Source organism: Pristiophorus japonicus, chromosome 10 (assembly GCF_044704955.1).
Source record: "Pristiophorus japonicus isolate sPriJap1 chromosome 10, sPriJap1.hap1, whole genome shotgun sequence".
Lineage (NCBI taxonomy): Eukaryota > Metazoa > Chordata > Chondrichthyes > Pristiophoridae > Pristiophorus > Pristiophorus japonicus.
Genome location: NC_091986.1, coordinates 200,132,754 through 200,152,280, shown reverse-complemented (window position 1 = coordinate 200,152,280; position 19,527 = coordinate 200,132,754). Strand labels below are relative to the sequence as shown.

Genomic DNA, 19,527 nt, shown 5'->3' with positions numbered 1-19,527 from the left:
CCACGTCTCTGTAATCCCAATCACATCATATTTGTTAACATCTATTTGCACAGTTAATTCATCCACCTTATTACGGATACTCCTTGCACTAAGACACAAAGCCTTCAGGCTTGTCTTTTTAACACACTTTGTTCCTTTAGAATTTTGCTGTAATGTGGCCCTTTTTCTTTTTTGTCTTGGGATTCTCTGCCCTCCACTTTTACTATTCTCTTTTCTATCTTTTACCTCTGTCTCCCTTTTATTTCCCTCTGCACACCAGCCACCACACGGGCTTGACAGAGCTAGGCCTTGGTCGAATGGCAAGGATTACCCTGTACTATGTGGGAAGTCAGGGACGCTGACGACTACATATGCGGGAAGTGCATCCGCCTGCAGCTCCTGACGGACCGCATTGCGGCACTGGAGTTGCAGGTGGATTCATTCTGGAGAATCCACGATGCTGAGAATGATGTGAATAGCACGTTTAGCGAGTTGCTCACACCGCAGGCAAAGGGTACTCAGCCAGATTGCAAATGCGTGACCAGCAGGAAGAGCAGTGTAAGGAAGATAGGGCAGGGGTCCCCTGCGGTCAACCCCTGCAACACAGATACACTGCTTTGGGTACTGTTGAGGGGATGACTCATCAGGGGAGGGCAGCAGCAGCCAAGTTCATGGCACAGTGGGGGGCTCTGCTGCACAGGAGGGCAGGAAAAAGAGTGGGAGAGCTATAGTGATAGGGGATTCGATTGTAAGGGGAATAGATAGGCATTTCTGCGGCCTGCATAGGTTCCCATCCCCCTGCCATATTAGTTCAACTCCTCCCCAACAGCACGAGCAAACACTCCCCCTAGGACATTGGTTCCGGTCCTGCCCAGGTGTAGACCGTCCGGTTTGTTCTGGTCCCAACTCCCCCAGAACCGGTTCCAATGACCCAGGAATTTAAATCGTTCCCTTCTGCACCACTCCTCAAGCCACATATTCATCTGAGCTATCCTGCGATTCCTACTCTGACTAGCATGTGGCACTGGTAGCAATCCTGAGATTACTACTTTTGAGGTCTTACTTTTTACTTTTGCTCCTAGCTCCCTAAATTCGTCTCGTAGGACCTCATCCTGTTTTTTACCTATATCGTTGGTACCTATGTGTACAACGACAATTGGCTTTTCACCCTCCCTTTTCAGAATGTCTTGCACCCACTCCGAGACATCCTTGACCCTTGCACCAGGGAGGCAACATACCATCCTGGAGTCTCGGTTGCGGCCGCAGAAATGCCTATCTATTCCCCTTACAATCGAATCCCCTATCACTATAGCTCTCCCACTCTTTTTCCTGCCCTCCTGTGCAGCAGAGCCCCACACGGTGCCATGAACTTGGCTGCTGCTGCCCTCCCCTGATGAGTCATCCCCTCAACAGTACCCAAAGCGGTGTATCTGTGTTGCAGGGGGATGACCGCAGGGGACCCCTGCCCTACCTTCCTTACACTGCTCCTCCTGCTGGTCACGCATTTGCAATCTGGCTGAGTACCCTTTACCTGCGGTGTGAGCAACTCGCTAAACATGCTATTCACGTCATTCTCAGCATCGTGGATTCTTCAGAATGAATCCACCTGCAACTCCAGTGCCGCAATGCAGTCCGTCAGGAGCTGCAGGCGGATGCACTTCCCACATATGTAGTCGTCAGCGTCCCTGACTTCCCACATAGTACAGGGTAATCCTTGCCACTCGAACAAGGCCTAGCTCTGTCAAGCCCGTGTGGTGGCTGGTGTGCAACGGTCACCACACGTTAACAAAAATCCACGCACAAGCATCTTCCATCCTTCAAGATTCAGTTCGGGATCTGGACTATTAGGTCCTTCATTGAAACACCTGTGAACTTTTTGACGTGGAAGCAAGTCATCCTCGATTCGAGGGATTGCCTATGATGATAAGCAAGTGTACAGAGGCAGGGAAAGTGGGGAAGGGAAGGAAGGCAGGAGTGATTAAATAACAAAAGGAATGATGAGGCAAGCATCGATTAAGAGGCCACAGAAATAGTGGAGTCTGTCAACAAAAAAAGGTGATTGAAAAGAATGATTGGGCTGTAGAAATGTGAAACAGAGGCAGGACCTACCACAAGAGCAAAATACTGCGGACGCTGGAATCTGAAATAAAAACAGAAAATGCTGGAAATCTCAGCAGGTCAGGCAGCATCTGTGGAGAGAAACAGAGTTAACGTTTCGGGTCTGTGAGCCTTTTTTCAGAACTGGAAAAGTTCGAGATGCACAGATTCTTAAGGAAGTGCAGGGGCAGGGAAAAGGAGAGGGGAGGAAAGAACAAAAGGGAAGGTCTGTGATAGGGTGGAAGGCAGGAGAGATTAGAGAGACAAAAGGGTAGATGGGTAAAAATGAGATGGTAATGGCACAAGTTAGGCAACAAAAGATGAGTCAAGAGGGGGTGTGAATGGCGAAATTATCACCTGCTGCCCCAGGAAAGAGAATAAAAAGATGGCGTTTGTAAAAAGAAAAGAGGAATGGGGAAAAAAATATGGGAAGTAGTTCTGGTTTGAAATTGTTGGACTCGATGTTGAGTGCCTAAACGAAAGATGGGTTTGACATGTCAGTTTGATGAGTCACATGGAATTGGTGCACCAGGCCTCAATCGCCTGACCTGTCAACCATTTAAGGTAAGCTCATGATCGAAGCCTACTCTACCAATCATTGAGGCAGAACGAATGGTACTCACGCCCCAACCAGGAAGAATGTATAAGGAGAGGGCGTCGGGGACGAAAGAGCACTGCAGTCGGAGGTTAGAGCGGCAGGAGAATGGAAGAAGATGCAAGAGCCTTGAGTACGACGGACTGATCGCCCGGTGGAACTCAAAGACCACTCTCTGCTTCGGAAATGTGTGAAATCGGTTAAAGTTTTTTTTAAAACAGAAAATGCGGGAAACACTCAGTACGTCAGGCAGCATCTGTGGAAAGAGAAACAGATTTAATGTTTCAGCTCGATGACCTTCCATCGGAACAATTCTCTTTCTCTCTCCACATATGCTGTGCATTTACAGCATTTTCTGTTTGTATTTCAGATTTCCAGCATCGGCAGTATTTTGCTTTCGTATTTAAAGAAAGATGTTTAGCCTTAATCTGATTTGTTTGTGTAGTACTTGTCCGAAGTTACCCGACCAGAGATTATCAACCCTTTATAAGGGCTGGTATTTGGATTGTGAAGACAAGCCCTACAGTTGGTAACGGTTTCCTTCTCCCCATCTAGCAAGGTAAACCTTTTTCCAACTGCCAGAACATATCCCCTGATCGCCGAGGGACCACAGAGCCAACAGGAGCATCTGCGGGACGATAGACGTGTACAATTCTATAACGTGACTCATCCTGCCCTCTTCCCCACCTCATGTTCTTCCCTTTCCATGGGTATTGGCAGCCCTCCAGAACCTCGAATTATGTCAGCAGTGGCTCAGTGGGTAGCACTCTCGCCTCTGAGTCAGAAGGTTGTGGGTTCAACATAGAAACATAAAAACATAGAAAATTGGTGCAGGAGCAGGCCATTCGGCCCTTCGAGCCTGGACCACCATTCAATATAATCGTGGCTGATCATGCAACTTCAGTACCCCACTCCTGCCTTCTCTCCATACCCACTGATCTCTTTAGCTGTAAGGCCCACATCTAACTCCCCTTTGAATATATCCAACGAACTGGACTCAACAACTTTCTGTGGTAGAGAATTCCACAGGTTCACAATTCTCTGGGTGAAAAAGTTTCTCCTCATCTCAGTCCTATATGGCTTACCCCTTATCCTTAGACTGTGACCCCTAGTTCTGGACTTCCCCAACATCGGGAACATTCTTCCTGCATCTAACCTGTCCAATCCCATCAGAATTTTATATGTTTCTATGAGATCCCCTCTCATTCTTCTAAATTCCAGTGAATATAAGCCTAGTCGATCCAGTCTTTCTTCATTTGTCAGTCCTGCCATCCCGGGAATCAGTCTGGTGAACCTTCACTATCAAGAACGTCCTTCCTCAGATTAGGAGACCAAAACTGCACACAATACTCAAGGTGTGGTCTCACCAAGTCCCTGTACAACTGCAGCAAGACCTCCCTGCTCCTATGAAGGCCAACATAACTGCCTGCCGTACTTGCATGCCTACTTTCAATGACTGATGTACCATGACACCCAGGTCTTGTTGCACTTCCCCTTTACTCATCTGTCACCATTCAGATAATAATCTGCCTTCCTGTTTTTGCCACCAAAGTATCATCTGCAAATTTGGAGATATTACATTCAATGCCTTCGTCTAAATCATTTATATATATCGTAAATAGCTGGGTTCAAGCCCATATACCCACACTCTGCATGTTTAATAATTATGTTACCTACTTCTCCATGCACGATTTACTGCTGTTTTGTGAATATGAAATTTCAACCAATCAGGTGCCAGTGTGACACAAAATGAGGATATAAAAAGTTTGATGGGAAAAATGCATTTTAGATGCAATACTTTTATCGTCTAGCAGCTATAGAGAGGAGAGAATTCAATGGAGAGAATGTCCCAGGCAGTTTGGTTAGTCCTCCTATTCTTCATTTTAGAGGGAAAAAAATCTAAATTTCTATCACGGGCAATAACTGGGCTCCTATATCTCACCGTGTCCTGGCCAATATTTATCCCTCAATCAACATAACGAAAACAGCTTATCTGGTCATTATCACATTGCTGTTTGTGGGAACTTGCTGTGCGCAAATTGGCTGCCGCGTTTCCTACATTACAACAGTGACTACACTTAAAAAGTACTTCATTGGCTGTAAAGTGCTTTGGGACATCCGGTGGTCGTGAAAGGCGCTATATAAATGTAAGTCTTTCTTTCTTTCTGAAGGTGACGGTTTATGCACATTTTAATAAAAGGAAATAACAATTGCCATATATAAGGCTAGGAATGGAACTGTCCCATGTTAAGACAACCTTTGCTTACCAACGTGTACGGTTTTTACTTGTTTAGTGGCTGCATTCCAGCAGCACACCTTCTGTCCTGTGATATCCACATACACAAGGCAACCGTGCTTTTCTTCCCAAACTGGGCTCTCTCCAATTCTGCTCTTGTCCTTCACGACACACTCGATCTTAATGGAAGCCATTGCCTGTGAAAAATATTTAAAAAGTCACTTAATAATCAGGCTCCTTTTCAGCCAGCACAGACACAATGGGCTGAATCATCTTCTTTGCACCAATCATCTTCTGTGATACTAGAAATGCAAGATTATACCTATCAAGAAAGGATGAACAGGCTGGGTCACTTTTCTCTTGAAAAGAGAAGGCTGAGGGGTGACCTAATAGAGGTCTTTAAAATTATGAAAGGTTTTGAAAGAATGGGTACAGAGAGAATGCTTCCATTTGTGGGGACGAGCACAACTAGAGGCCATCAATATAAGATAGTCGCCAAGAAATCCAATAGGGAATTCAGAAGAAACTTCTTTACCCAGAGAGCGAAGAGAATGTGGAACTTGCTACCACAGGGAGTGGTTGAAGCGAGTAGTATAGATGCATTAAATGGGAGGCTAGACAAGCATATGAGGGAGAAGGGAATTGAGAATTATGCTGATAGATTTAGATGAGGAAAGATGGGAGGAGACTCGAGTGAAGAATAAACGAGTCATGGACTGTTTGGGCCGAATGGCTTGTTTCTGTGTCGTATATCCTACGTAATGAAATGGAGGAATCTACTTTTCCACGAATCCAGCACAGACTTAATTCTGATGATCCTACAGTTAGTGTTCCAGGTGTGGCCTTTCAGTAAATAGTTTGTGAGTACGTTTAGGACTAAAATTGGGTGCATTTGCACCTCCCGTTAACACCCCCGGGAAGGGGTAACGGGGCGCAAATGCCTTTGTGACCAGGCGTGGCGCTGTTAACGACTCCCGCCATATCGGGCGTGAGTTTAGCGACGGCGCTACAGCGTTGCGCCCCGATCTCCTGCGCCCGGAGATCGTGAAATCACCGGCGTGCTCATCGTCCCGTTAGCATCCCGGCCCCAAAATTCACTTCCGCCCCCTGCAGCAGCGCCGGTGAAAACACCGACAGCTGCAGGAGTCGTGGAGCGGCCGGCCACTACCGGGGCGATGGTTAAAGGCGAGGTGGCCAAGGTAGGTAAAAAAGAACGTGCATTTGTTGATACCGTTTTCTTAGCGGGTTCCTGCCCGCGATCGTTCTGCTTGAGTGGGGTTCCACAAGGCTCAGTACTAGGTCCCTTGCTTTAGTGCTATATATCAATTAATTAGACATCAATGTAGGGGGCTTGATAAAGAAGTATGTAGATGATGCAAAAATTGGCCATGTGATTGATAGTGAGGAAGAAAGCTATGGACTGCAGGAAGATATCAAGTGACTGGTCAGGTGGGCAGAACAGTAGCAAATGGAATTCAATCCGGAGAAGTGTGAGGTAATGCATTTGGGGAGGGTCAGCAAAGCAAATGAATACACAATAAATGGTAGCTAAGAAATTTAGAGGAACAGAGGGACATTGGAGTGCATGTCCACAGATCTCTGAAGGTAGCAAGACAGGTATACTTTCTTTTATTCATCATGGCATAGAATATAAGAGCAGAAAGGTTATGCTTGAACTGTATAAAACACTAGTTAGGCCACAGCTAGAGTACTGGATGCAGTTCTGGTCACCGCATTACAGGAAAGATGTGATTGCACTAGAGAGGCTAGAGAGGAGATTTACGAGGATGTTGTCAGGGCTGGAGACTTTTAGCTGTGAGGAAAGATTGGATAGGCTGGGGTTATATTCTTTGGAACAGAGAAGGCTGAGGAGAGATTTAATTGAAGTGTATACAATTATGAGGGGCCTAGATAGAGTGGATAGGAAGCTCCTTTAGCAGAGAGGTCAATAACCAGGGGGAATAGATTTAAAATAATTGGTAGGATGTTTAGAGGGGATTTGAGGGGAAATGTTTTCACCCAGAGGGTGGTGGGGGTCTGGAACACACTACCTGAAAGGATGGTAGAGGCAGACACCCTCACCACATTTAAAAAGTATTTGGATGTACACTTGAAGTGCCGTAACCTGCAGGGCTATGGACCAAGAGCTGGAAAGTGGGATTCAGCTGGATGGTTCTTTTTTGACCGGCGCGGACACAATGGGCCAAATGACTTCCTTCTGTGCCTTAAATTTCAAAGAGTTTATGATTTCTGAGTCCTGACCATTGATATCAGTCATAACATAGGTTAGTTCTATTATTTTCATGGATGCATCTACAGACTTATTCTTTTCTGTACATGTAAATATATATGTCGTTTATGATACGTCCCGAGACCATACTGTGTAGCCTTTTAAGCTTCTGACACCACGAGAAAGTTTGGCTTAGAAATTGGCCTCCTTAGTGCCTCCCATTACCGCCTCCGGGGGGCGCTAACAGGACACTAATGACCAACCGACCGGGCGCCGTGAGATGAACAACTCCCGCTAACTTCGGCGGGAAATTAGCACGCGGCGGGAGGGCGTTGCGCCTCGATCTCCTGCGCCCGGAAATTGTGACATCATTGCCTTGCGCATCGCCCCGGTAACACCCAGGACCCGAACTTGGGTTCCAGCCCCTGCAACAGCGCCAGGCGAAAACACCGGCAGCTGCAGGAGGCATGGATCAGGAGACCGGGTGCTTTGGGGTGAAGTTTAAAGGGGAGGTGGCCAAGATACGTGGAAAAAATGTTGAACTTCTGTTTTTCACTTTATGGGGGATTTTATTTTGGCCGCGATCCATCCGCCCGGTACTCTGCTGCAGTGCCTGGGGCTGATCAACCTGGCACTCTGCTGCAGTGCATGGGGCTGATCAGCCTGGCACTCTGCTGCAGTGCATGGGGCTGATCGGCCCGGCTGCAGTGCATGGGGCTGATCAGCCTGGCACTCTGCTGCAGTGCATGGGGCTGATCGGACCGGCTACAGTGCATGGGGCTGATCGGTCCGGCACTCTGCTGCAGTGCATGGGGCTGATCAGCCTGGCACTCTGCTGCATTGCATGGGGCTGATCAGCCTGGCACTCTGCTGCAGTGCATGAGGCTGATCGGGCCGGCTACAGTGCATGGGGCTGATCGGCCCGGCACTCTGCTGCAGTGCATGGGGCTGATCAGCCTGGCACTCTGCTGCAGTGCATGGGGCTGATCAGCCTGGCACTCTGCTGCAGTGCATGGGGCTGATCGGGCCAGCTACAGTGCATGGGGCTGATCGGCCCGGCACTCTGCTGCAGTGCATGGGGCTGATCAGCCTGGCACTCTGCTGCAGTGCATGGGGCTGATCAACCTGGCACTCTGCTTCAGTGCATGGGGCTGATCAACATGGCACTCTGCTGCAGTGCATGGGGCTGATCAGCCTGGCACTCTGCTGCAGTGCATGGGGCTGATCAACCTGGCACTCTGCTGCAGTGCATGGGGCTGATCAGCCTGGCACTCTGCTGCGGTGCATGGGGCTGATCAGCCTGGCACTCTGCTGCAGTGCATGGGGCTGATCAACCTGGCACTCTGCTGCAGTGCATGGGGCTGATCAGCCTGGCACTCTGCTGCAGTGCATGGGGCTGATCAACCTGGCACTCTGCTGCAGTGCATGGGGCTGATCAGCCTGGCACTCTGCTGCAGTGCATGGGGCTGATCAGCCTGGCACTCTGCTGCAGTGCATGGGGCTGATCAACCTGGCACTCTGCTGCAGTGCATGGGGCTGATCAGCCTGGCACTCTGCTGCGGTGCATGGGGCTGATCAGCCTGGCACTCTGCTGCAGTGCATGGGGCTGATCAACCTGGCACTCTGCTGCAGTGCATGGGGCTGATCAGCCTGGCACTCTGCTGCAGTGCATGGGACTGATCAGCCTGGCACTCTGCTGCAGTGCATGGGGCTGATCAGCCTGGCACTCTGCTGCAGTGCATGGGGCTGATCAGCCTGGCACTCTGCTGCAGTGCATGGGGCTGATCAGCCTGGCACTCTGCTGCGGTGCATGGGGCTGATCAGCCTGGCACTCTGCTGCAGTGCATGGGACTGATCAGCCTGGCACTCTGCTGCAGTGCATGGGACTGATCAGCCTGGCACTCTGCTGATCGGGCCGGATCGTGGCTGCCGTCGGGGACCAGCTCACTGTGCCCAATACAGAGCTGGCAGCAATGGGCCTTCCCTTTAAGGGAGGGAAGCAGCCTCGGAACACGACAGCACTGCACGGCCCATTGTGCAGCGCTGCACCATGACCGCCCCGCCTGCGGCCTGTAGCGCTCCAGGATGGAAGTGGATGGCTTGATTTAGCGCTCCACTTCCTTCCTGGAGCGCAAACACCTCATTTTTTTTCAGTTGAAAATCATTAGCGCCTGCCGCTAATTTTTTCAACTGTTAAAAGTTGGTGCTCCAAACGGGGCGCTCCCGAATTTCTCCCCTTAATTCTTTGTTATGTTGTGCTAATAATACTGAATGCAAAACCAAGAGTGGCGGTCATGGAGAAAGCCTTTTAGCTGAGCTTAAAAAGCACGACCATTGTAAGGAAGTGAGGGAAATCGAGCAGGTGCTGTCTTGCAGCTTGGGCTCAGTGACTGGAAGGTGTGAGTCTCCATGATGTTGTGGGCATCATTCATTATAAAACATGAACAACTAAACCTCTGCTTTTAGAACCTTAACTCCTGGCAAAGGGACAATGGTCTCTCCAGCAGTGTTACCCAACAATTGGCACCTGCAGTCAGAAACATCGAAACATAGAAACATAGAAAATAGGTGCAGGAGTAGGCCATTCGGCCCTTCGAGCCTGCACCGCCATTCAATGAGTTCATGGCTGAACATGCAACCTCAGTACCCCATTCCTGCTTTCTCGCCATACCCCTTGATCCCCCGAGTAGTAAGGACTATAGAAACACTATAGGAACTCGTGTTATTCAGATGGGAGACATGGAGGAAAGCACAACCTCAAGATGTTACGAAAGCAGGCGAAGTGCTTTGAACCAACTGTTGTTGGGTCCACCACTCTCCGCGGTGAAGGTTTTACATTTGAAATATTATTAATATTATAAAATGGCCACTTTGCACGTCAAAACGTGAAATCAACTTTAGCATTTAAAAGAGAGAACTTGATTTTAGGAAATAAATAAATATAGTGATTAATAAATATAAAGGTTTAAGGTGCCAGCTGTGGCTCAGTGGGTAGCACTCTTGCCTCTGAGTTAGAGGTCGTGGGTTCAAGTCCCACTCCAGGGACTTTAGCACATAAATCTAGACTGACACTCCAGTGCAGTGCTGAGAGAGTGCCGCACTGTCGGAGGTGCCGTCATTTAGATGAGATGTTAAATTGAGGTTCCGGTCTGCTCTGGAGGGAAAGGTAGAATAGTAGTTTTGTTATTGGACAGTAATCCGGAGATGTATGTTCAAATCCCATCATGGCAATTTGTGAATCAGTACTGGCACTGGAGTCAATCACCGCAAATCCCAAACCAAATTCAAAGTTTTCAGGTCATAGCCTTACCGTTAATTAAACAAACCCCCGAGGCAGGCAGCTGAGCTCTCTGGGTTGCCCGAAAGGCTTACACTTGCAATGTGTTCAGCCCTGGAATCCAATCCCCATTGATATCGCAGAAGCTGATCCGAAATCCTGGAACTGTGAGTTGGATTTGGAGGCCAGCGTTTATACCAGAACAACTGCACGTTTGAAAGATTTTGTACATTCACAAATACCACAAAGTATTTTTCTTGACACCGCAATTCAAGCTGCAGACTTTCTGCGATGATGATGGAGGGGTGGAAGGGAAGGTGAAGGTTCATATCACAAATCACTGAAAGTTAACGTGCGGGTGCAGCAAGCAATTAAGATGTTCGCCTTTATTACAAGAGGATTTGAGTATAAGAGTAAAGACATCTTACTGCAATTATATAGGGCCCTGGTGAGACTACACCTGGAGTATTGTGCACTGTTTTGGTCTCCTTACCTAAGGAGGGATATACTTGCCATCGAAGGAGTGCAACGAACGTTCACCAGACTGATTCCTGGGATGGGGGGATTGCCCTATGAGGAGAGATTGCGTTGACTAGGCCTATATTCTCTAGCTTTTAGAAGAATGAGAGGTGATCTCTTTGAAGCATACAACATTCTTACAAGGCTTGGCAGGGTTGATGCAGGGAGGATGTTTCCTCTGGCTGGGGAATCTGGAACCAAGGATCACAGTCTCAGAATAAGGGGTCGGTCATTTAGAACTGAGACGAGGAGAAATTTCTTCACTCAGAGGATGGTGAATCTTTGGAATTCCCTGCCCCAGAGGGTTGTGGAGTCTCAGTCTTTAAATATATTCAAGAAAGAGATCAATAGATTTTTGGATATGGGGATAGTGCAGGAAAGTGGAGTTGAGGTAGAAGATCAGCCATGATCTTATTGAATGGCAGAGCGGGCTCGAGGGACCGAATGGCCTATTCTTGCTCCTATTTCTTATGTTCTTATGTTGTAATAATGTGAAAAGGGCAGCTTTAACAAACAGAACAAAATGACATCCCTGATGGCAATCAGCACCAGTAGCAACCATTTACCTTTACCACTGATTCAACATAGCATGGCTAGCAAAGTTGGCAGAGAAAAAAATCTTTAAAATAAAATCTCCCACCTTGTAATAGACCCTTTACATTTGAACCCCTGCCCCACCCCATCCACGGCCTTAATAACACTGGATGTCAGTAATGGGCAATATGTCGGATGATGTATTCCCATCATTAATATATAATTTTGAGTACCATCAAGATAAAACAATACAGTGCTCTGGTCAGACTGAGTGAGTACTGTGTCCAGATGTGGTCACCAAGAAATAAGGGAAATGGTAGAGAGAATAACCACAAGGCTGACCCCTAGTTTCAAAGGTCTGAGTCATGAGGATAAGACAGAAGAAACCTACAATTTTCAGTCTGGAAATGAGATGAAGACATCTTATAGAGGTATATAGGATAAGGGAATACGATCATACACACAATGACAGACAGGTAAAGACACTCTGGCCCATTGCGATACCTTGTGTATCACAACATATACCCTCTACCCCACCTGAAACCATGTGATCTCCTGGGAGAGGTGAAAAACCAGATAAAAAACCCAGGCCAATTTGGGGGCGAAAAACTGGGAAATTCCTGTCCGACCCATCTAGGCAATCGAAACTAGTCCAGGTGATCAATCTGAATGGAAAAGGTTAATCCGGAATACTATTTTGAATTCAACTGTGGGAAAAGCATAAGGAGGTAGCGGTTCAAGCTAGGAAAAGACCAATTTAGGACTGATATCAGAAGGTCCTTCTTCACTCAAAGAGTGATCTATGAGACAAAAACTTTGGGATCTTTTGAGAAACAATCAGATGCTACAGTGGGGTTGGAGGCTGTAGCGTCTTTTTGGATTATGATAGGCCAAATAGCACTCCTCGTGTGTCAGCTGTGGCTCAGTGGGTAGCACCCTCGTCTCTGAGAAGATTGTGGGTTCAAGTCCCACTCCAGGTACTTAAGCATATAAATCTAGGCTGAAACTCGAGTGCAGTGCTGAGAGAGTGCTGCACTGTCAGAGGTGCTGTCTTTCGGATGAGCCATTAAACCAAGGCCCTGTCTGTCCTCTCAGGTGGATGTAAAAGATCCTCTGGCACTATTTCGAAGAAGAACATTGGAGTTATCCCTGGAGTCCTGGCCAATATTTATCCCTCAATCAGCATCACTAAAAACAGATTATCTGGTCATTATCACATTGCTGTTCGTGGGAGCTTGCTGTGTGCAAATTGGCTGCCTTGTTTCCCACATGACAACAGTGACTACACTCCAAAAGTAATTAATTGGCTGTAAAGTGCTTTGAGATGTCCGGTGGTCATGAAAGGTGCTATATAAATACAAGTCTTTCTTTTTTCCTTATCTGTATGTATCTTATGATCAGAGTGCCCAACAGCATCTTGAATGACTCCAGAATGCTGGCCTTTATTGCCCTACTCAGGGAAGTCATTCCCGGTATTTGTCAATCAACCCGGTTCCCTTCTCTCTGAAAGAAAGGGAAGTATTCACAGTTCATTTCATAGGGAAAACAGCTGCTATAGAATGAGTGATCTGAAAACAGATTAAACTGCCTCTACTCATCATCATAGGCAGTCCCTCGGAATCGAGTAAGACTTGCTTCCACTCCTGAAGCGAGTTCTTTGGTGGCTGAACAGTTCAATACGAGAGCCACAGACTGTCACAGGTGGGGCAGAGAGTCACCGAGGGAAGGGGGTAGGTGGGACTGTATTGCCGCACGCTCCTTCCGCTGCCTGCGCTTGACCTCTGCATGCTCTCGGCGTTGAGACTGAAATGCTCAATGCCCTCCCGGATGCACTTCCTCCACTTAGGGTGGTCTTTGGCCAGGGATTCCCAGGTGTCAGTGGTGATGTCATACTTTATCAGGGAGGCTTTGAGGGTGTCCTTGTAACATTTTCGCTGCCCCTTTGGCTCGTTTGAGAGTCTCGTGTCTGGCATGCGAACTATGTGGCCTGCCCAGCGAAGCTGATCGAGTGTGGTCAGTGCTTCAATGCTGGGGATGTTAGCCTGGACGAGGATACGGATGTTGGTGCGCCTGTCCTCCCAGGGGATTTGTAGGATCTTGCGGAAACATCGTTGGTAATATATCTCCAGCGACTTGAGGTGTCTTCTGTATATCGTCCATGCCTCTGAGCCATAGAGGAGGCGGCTATTACGACAGCGCTGTAGACCATGAGCTTGATGGTAGATTTGAGGGCCTGGCCTTCAAACACTCTTTTCCTCAGGCGGCCGAAGGCTGCACTGGTGCACTGGAGGCAGTGTTGAATCTCCACATCAATGTTTGTTCTTGTTGATAAGAGGCTCCCGAGGTATGGGAAATGGTCCACGTTGTCGAGTGCTGCGCCATGGATCTTGATGACTGGGGGGCAGTGCTGTGCGGTGAGGTCAGGCTGGTGAATGACCTTTGTTTTACAGATGTTTAGCGTAAGGCCCGTGCTTTCATATCCTTCAGTAACTACATTGACTATATCCTGGAGTTCAGTCTCAGAATGTGCGCAGAAACAGGCGTCGTCCGCGTACTGTAGCTCAACGACAGAGGTTAGGGTGATCTTGGACCTGGCCTGGAGGCAGCTTGGTTAAACAGCTTCTCACTGGTTATGTAGTTTAATTCCACTCCAGCGGGGAGCTTGTTGGCAGCGAGGAAGATTGAGAAGAGGGTTGGGGCGATGACGAAGCCCTGTTTGACCCTGGTCCGGACGTCGATTGGGTCTGTAATGGATCCGTTGGTAAGGATCACAGCCTGCATGTCATCGTGGAGCAGGCGAAGGATGTTGACAAACTTTTGGGGGCATCCGAAACAGAGGAGGATGCTCCATAGACCCTCGCCTTTGTAAGGTCGAAAAAGGCCGTGAATAAGGGCTGGTGCTGCTCCCTGCATTTTTCCTGCAGCTGTTGCGCTGCAAAAATCATGTCCATTGTGCCCCGCAGGGGACGAAATCCACACTGTGACTCCAGGAGGAGCTATTCGGCCACAGGGAGAAGGCGGTTGAGGAGAACTCTAGCGACAACTTTCCCAGTGGCTGATTCCCCTGTAGTTGCCGCAGTCGGACTTGTCCCCCTTTTTTAAAGATGGTCACGATCACTGCATCTCTGAGATCTCCTGGCACGTTCTCCTTTCTCAGATGAGAGAGATGAGGTCATGTATCCGCGCCAACAGCGCCTCTCCGCCATTTCGCACCTCAGCAGGGAATCCATCCACTCCCGTAGCCTTCTTATTCTTGAGCTGTTTTATGGCTTTTCCTACCTTGTGCAACGGTGGGGTTTCACTGAGGTGGTGGCGGGTCGCATGCTGCGGGATGGAGTTGAGAACACTCACAAACACTCACAAACAAATACATCGTCATCATCATCGGCAGTCCCTCGAACGAGGATGACTTGCTTTCACATGAGTTCACAGATGTTTCAATGAAGGGCCCGATATTCTAGTCCTGAACTCCAATTGAAGGAGTGGAAGATGCCTGTGCGTGGATTTTTTTAACATGTGGTGACCATTGCACATCAGCCACCACACGGGCTTGACAGAGCTAGGCTTTTATTCAGTAGCAAGGAATAACCAGGACAACTGGAAACCTGCTCTGCTGCAAAGACCTAGTGCGCACACATATCGCAGTGTGGGCTGGCCTGTGCTGCCCCTGGGCCCTCGGCTCTTCTGGGCCCCATACCCTCATTCACCGCACCTCTGCCATGATCTCTCACCGCACCTCCGCATCAAACATTCGCCGAACCTCTGTCACGATTACTCGCCGAATCTCAGCCATGACCTCTCTCCGCTCCTCCGCCACAATCTCTCGCCATATCTCTGCCACGATCTCTCGCCATTCCTCCGCCACATAAACATTCGCTGCACCTCCGCCACGATCTCTCACCACACCGCCGCATCAAACATTCGCCGAACCTCCGCCACGAACACTCGCCGAATCTCAGCCACGATCTCTCATCGCCCCTCCGCCTCAATCACTCGCCGTACCTCCGCCATGATCCCGCACCGCTCCTCCGCCTCAATCACTCGCCGTACCTCCGCCATGATCCCGCACCGCTCCTCCGCCTCAATCACTCGCCGTACGTTCGCCACAATCTCTCGCCGCTCATCCGCCCCGACCTTCCCGCTGTTCCGCTGTTCCAAGGCTTCACCAATGTTCCTGCCCACGCTCCAAACGGCGACCTGGGTTTTGATGACATACACACACAGTGGCAAAGAGGCCGTCCTGAGAGCTTGGACCTGGCCCCGAATCTTCCTTGGAGCCCAGGCCACCAATGCGGAACTCCCTTTTCAAGAGATGGGGGCTGCCTTCAACCTCCCTTGTTCGAGACACTCAGAGATTTGCTTTCAAGTCCATTGGGCAATTTTACTGTTGTTTAGTTGTGACCCCAGCCAGAGAATAGACACTGCCTCAGCCCACCAGTATCCACACAGTAACATTACAAGGGAAACACATGGGGAAACATGCCCCTGAACATTTACAGAAGGGGAGGAAAGAAAACCGAAAAGATAATGGTAAGTACCTGGTGGCTGTACGTTTCCTCCGCTGCTTTAGATCGATGTGAACAGATTTCAGTTGAAAAAACAAACCCATGAAGAGGTTGGTCAATCATTAATGGGAATATTTTGTTACGTTTATCCCTGTCAGCACTTTAGATTATCTTTTAGACATAGGTGACTTGGCCTGATTCTATGTCTGTCTGTGCTGGATCTCCGTAAATCTCACAGCACATTTATTGTCCAACTGGAACTGAAAAGACTTTTCTTATAAATGTAATTTTACACATTATCCCATGTTTGGAGCTTGAATTGTCTGGAATTCCCTCCCAACCTCTCCGCCTCTCTCTCCTCCTTTAAAACGCTCCTTAAAACCTACCTCTTCAACTGCCCTCATATCTCCTTCTGTGGCTCGGTGCCAAATGTTATTTACTAACGCTCCTGTGAAGCGCCACTGGGACGTTTTGCTACGTTAAAGGCGCTATGTAAATGCAAGTTATAGTTGTTGACCACATGACTCTGGAGTGCAAGCACACTATGACCGGTTGTCCCAGTAACGCTCCAGGTAACCAGTGAGTACCACACGGGATTGACTATTTCCTCCAACCTGAACTGACACTTGTGATTTTAGTTATTCGCCCCGAGACTCCATTCCCAGTGTGGAATCAGACCCGACGGCAGTTAACTGATCAGATAATCCCACAACATGGAGCTTACCATGCCTGATTTGAAGTATTTGCAATTTCTGGTCATTAAAAGGAATAGGGCATGCTGATCTTCCACCCTTCCCAGTCTTGCAATTTCGGAGCTGTCGTACATTCATAAGAAATAAGAAATAGGAGCAGGAGTAGACCATTTGACCCCTCGAGCCTGCTCCGCCACTTAATAAGATCATGGCTGATCCGATCATGGACTCAGCTCCACTTCCCTGCCCGCTCCCCATAATCCTTTATTCCCTCGTCCTTCAAAAATCTGTCTATCTCCGCCTTAAATATATTCAATGACGCAGCCTCCACAACTCTGCAAAGAATTCCACAGATTTACAAACCTCCGTTTTAAATGGGCGGCTTCTTATTCTAAGACTATGTCCCCTAGTTTTAGTTTCCCCTGTGAGTCGAAATATCCTCTCTGCATCCACCTTGTCAAGCGCCCTCATTATCTTATATGTTTTGATAAGATCATCTCTCATTCTTTTGAACTCCAATGTGTTTAGGCCCAACCTACTTAACCTATTCCTCATCTCTGGTATCAACTTAGTGAACCTTCTCTGAACTGCCTCCACTGCAAGTATATCCTTCCTTAAATACGGAGACCAAAACTGTACGCAGTGCTCTAGGTGTGGCCTCACCAATACCCTGAAAAGTTGTAGCAGGACTTCTATGTTTTTATACTTTATCCCAAATGTAATAAAGGCCAACATTCCAATTGCCTTCCTGATTACTTGCTGTACCTGCATACGAGCTTTTTGTGTTTCATGCACAAGGACCCCCACGTCCCTCTGTACTGCAGCACTTTGCAATTTTTCTCCATTTAAATTATAATTTGCTTTTCTATTATTTCTGCCAAAGTGGATAACCTCACACTTTCCCACATTATACTCCATCTGCCAAATTTTTGCCCACTCACTTAGTCTGTCTATGTCCCTCTGCAGATGTTTTGTCTTCTCCTCACAATTAGTTTTCCCACCCATTTTTGCGGGGGATTTTAGTTTGAGCAGACTATCTTTTTATTGGTGTCCTGATTGTTTGGAGGAGGTGGGGCACTTGTAGACATCCATGGTGACATTGGATTGTGCCTAATAAATTACTGGTCTAATACTCACTGAGAAGGCAGTAACCTGGCTAAAATAATTTACTGAACCAAATATGGACAATCCTCCAACATCAAGCCATCCAGTCTACAGCTGTTGATATATTATATCTCCATGATCACAACACAGTATGTGCACTTCAGCAAGCAACTTTTTATCTTATCTTTATTTGCACATGTGCTTAGGGTTTAGTATTTGACTTTTTGTACATTTTCTCGTTTGAGGCCTCCCTATGAATTGGATTTGGTTTGAAACCAGCACAGGCTTTAAAAACAGGAGTTAATAGATCTCAAATGTATGAGGACACAAAAAATCTGCAAAAGGACATAGACAGGCTAAGTGAGTGGGCAAAAATTTGGCAGATAGAGAATAATGTTGGAAAATGTGAGGTCATGCACTTTGGCAGAAAAAAATTAAAGAGCAAGTTATTATTTAAATGGAGAAAGATTGCAAAGTGCCACAGTACAGTGGGACCTCGGGGTACTTGTGCATGAAACTCAAAAGAATAGTATGCAGGTACAGCAAGTGATCAGGAAGGCCGAAGGTATCTTGGCCTTTATTGCATAGGAGATGGAGTATAAAAGCAGGGAAGTCTTGCTACAGCTATACAGGGTATTGGTGAGGCCACACCTGGAATACTGCGTGCAGTTTTGGTTTCCATATTTACGAAAGGATATACTTGCTTTGGAGGTAGTTCAGAGAAGGTTCACTAGGTTGATTCCGGGGATGAGGGGGTTGACTTATGAAGAAAGTTGAGTAGGTTGGGCCTCTATTCATTGGAATTCAGAAGAATGAGAGATGATCTTATCGAAACATATAAGATTATGAGGGGGCTTGACAGGGTGGATACAGAGAGAATGTTTCTACTGATGGGGGAGACTAGAACTAGAGGGCATGATCTTAGAGTAAGGGGCCGCCCATTTAAAACTGAGATGAGGAGAAATTTCTTCTCTCAGAGGGTTGTAAATCTGTGGAATTTGCTGTCTCAGAGAGCTGTGGAAGCTGGGACGTTGAATAAATTTAAGACAGAAATAGACAGTTTCTTAAATGATAAGGGAATAAGGGATTATGGGGAGCGGGCAGGAAAGTGGACCTGAGTCCGTGATCGGATCGGCCATGATCTTATTGAATGGCAGAGCAGGCTCGAGGGGCCGTATGGCCTACTCCTGTTCCTATTTCTTATGTTCTTATGTTCTAAATGGGTATTAGGCACACACAAGACCTTGACTCGGTGACAGCTGGTGGATCACTTGCTGCCACCCTCACCTCTGAGTGGGTTCTAACACCCCTCCAGAGACGAGCACAAAAATCTAGGCTGATGCTCCAGAGCAGTACTGAGGGAGCGCTGCACTGCTGGAAGTGCTGTCTTTCAGATGAGACGTTAAACCAAGGTCCAATTTGCTCTCTCAGGTGAACGTAAAAGGTCCCACGGCACTATTTCGAAGAAGAGCAGGGGAGTTATCCCCGGTGTCCTGGCCAATATTTATCCCTCAACCAACTTAACACAAACAGATTATCTGGTCACTAGCACATTGCTGACTGTGGGAGCTTGCTGTGTGCAAATTGGCTGCTGTGTTTCCCACATTACAACAGTTATTACACTCCAAAAGTACTTCATTGGCTGTAAAGCATTTGGGACGGCCAGTGGTCGTGAAAGGCGCTATATAAATGATAATGTTTCTTTCTTTACACAAGCACTTTAGATATCAGAAGACAAGGCATGCTTTCTCCTCAAAGC

The 19,527-nt window shown here is 47.7% G+C and overlaps 1 protein-coding gene across 2 annotated transcripts in view; it reads right to left on the bottom strand.

Annotated features, from left to right (window-relative positions):
• Positions 1 to 5,101, bottom strand: part of LOC139274899 (regucalcin-like) — a 28,124-nt gene extending 23,023 nt beyond the window's left edge. For both annotated transcript variants that reach the window (XM_070891624.1, XM_070891625.1), the window contains exon 1: positions 4,939 to 5,101. In XM_070891624.1, the coding sequence (XP_070747725.1) occupies positions 4,939 to 5,101 (163 nt within the window). The remainder of the gene's footprint in view (positions 1 to 4,938) is intronic.
• Between the last annotated feature and the right edge of the window lie 14,426 nt (positions 5,102 to 19,527).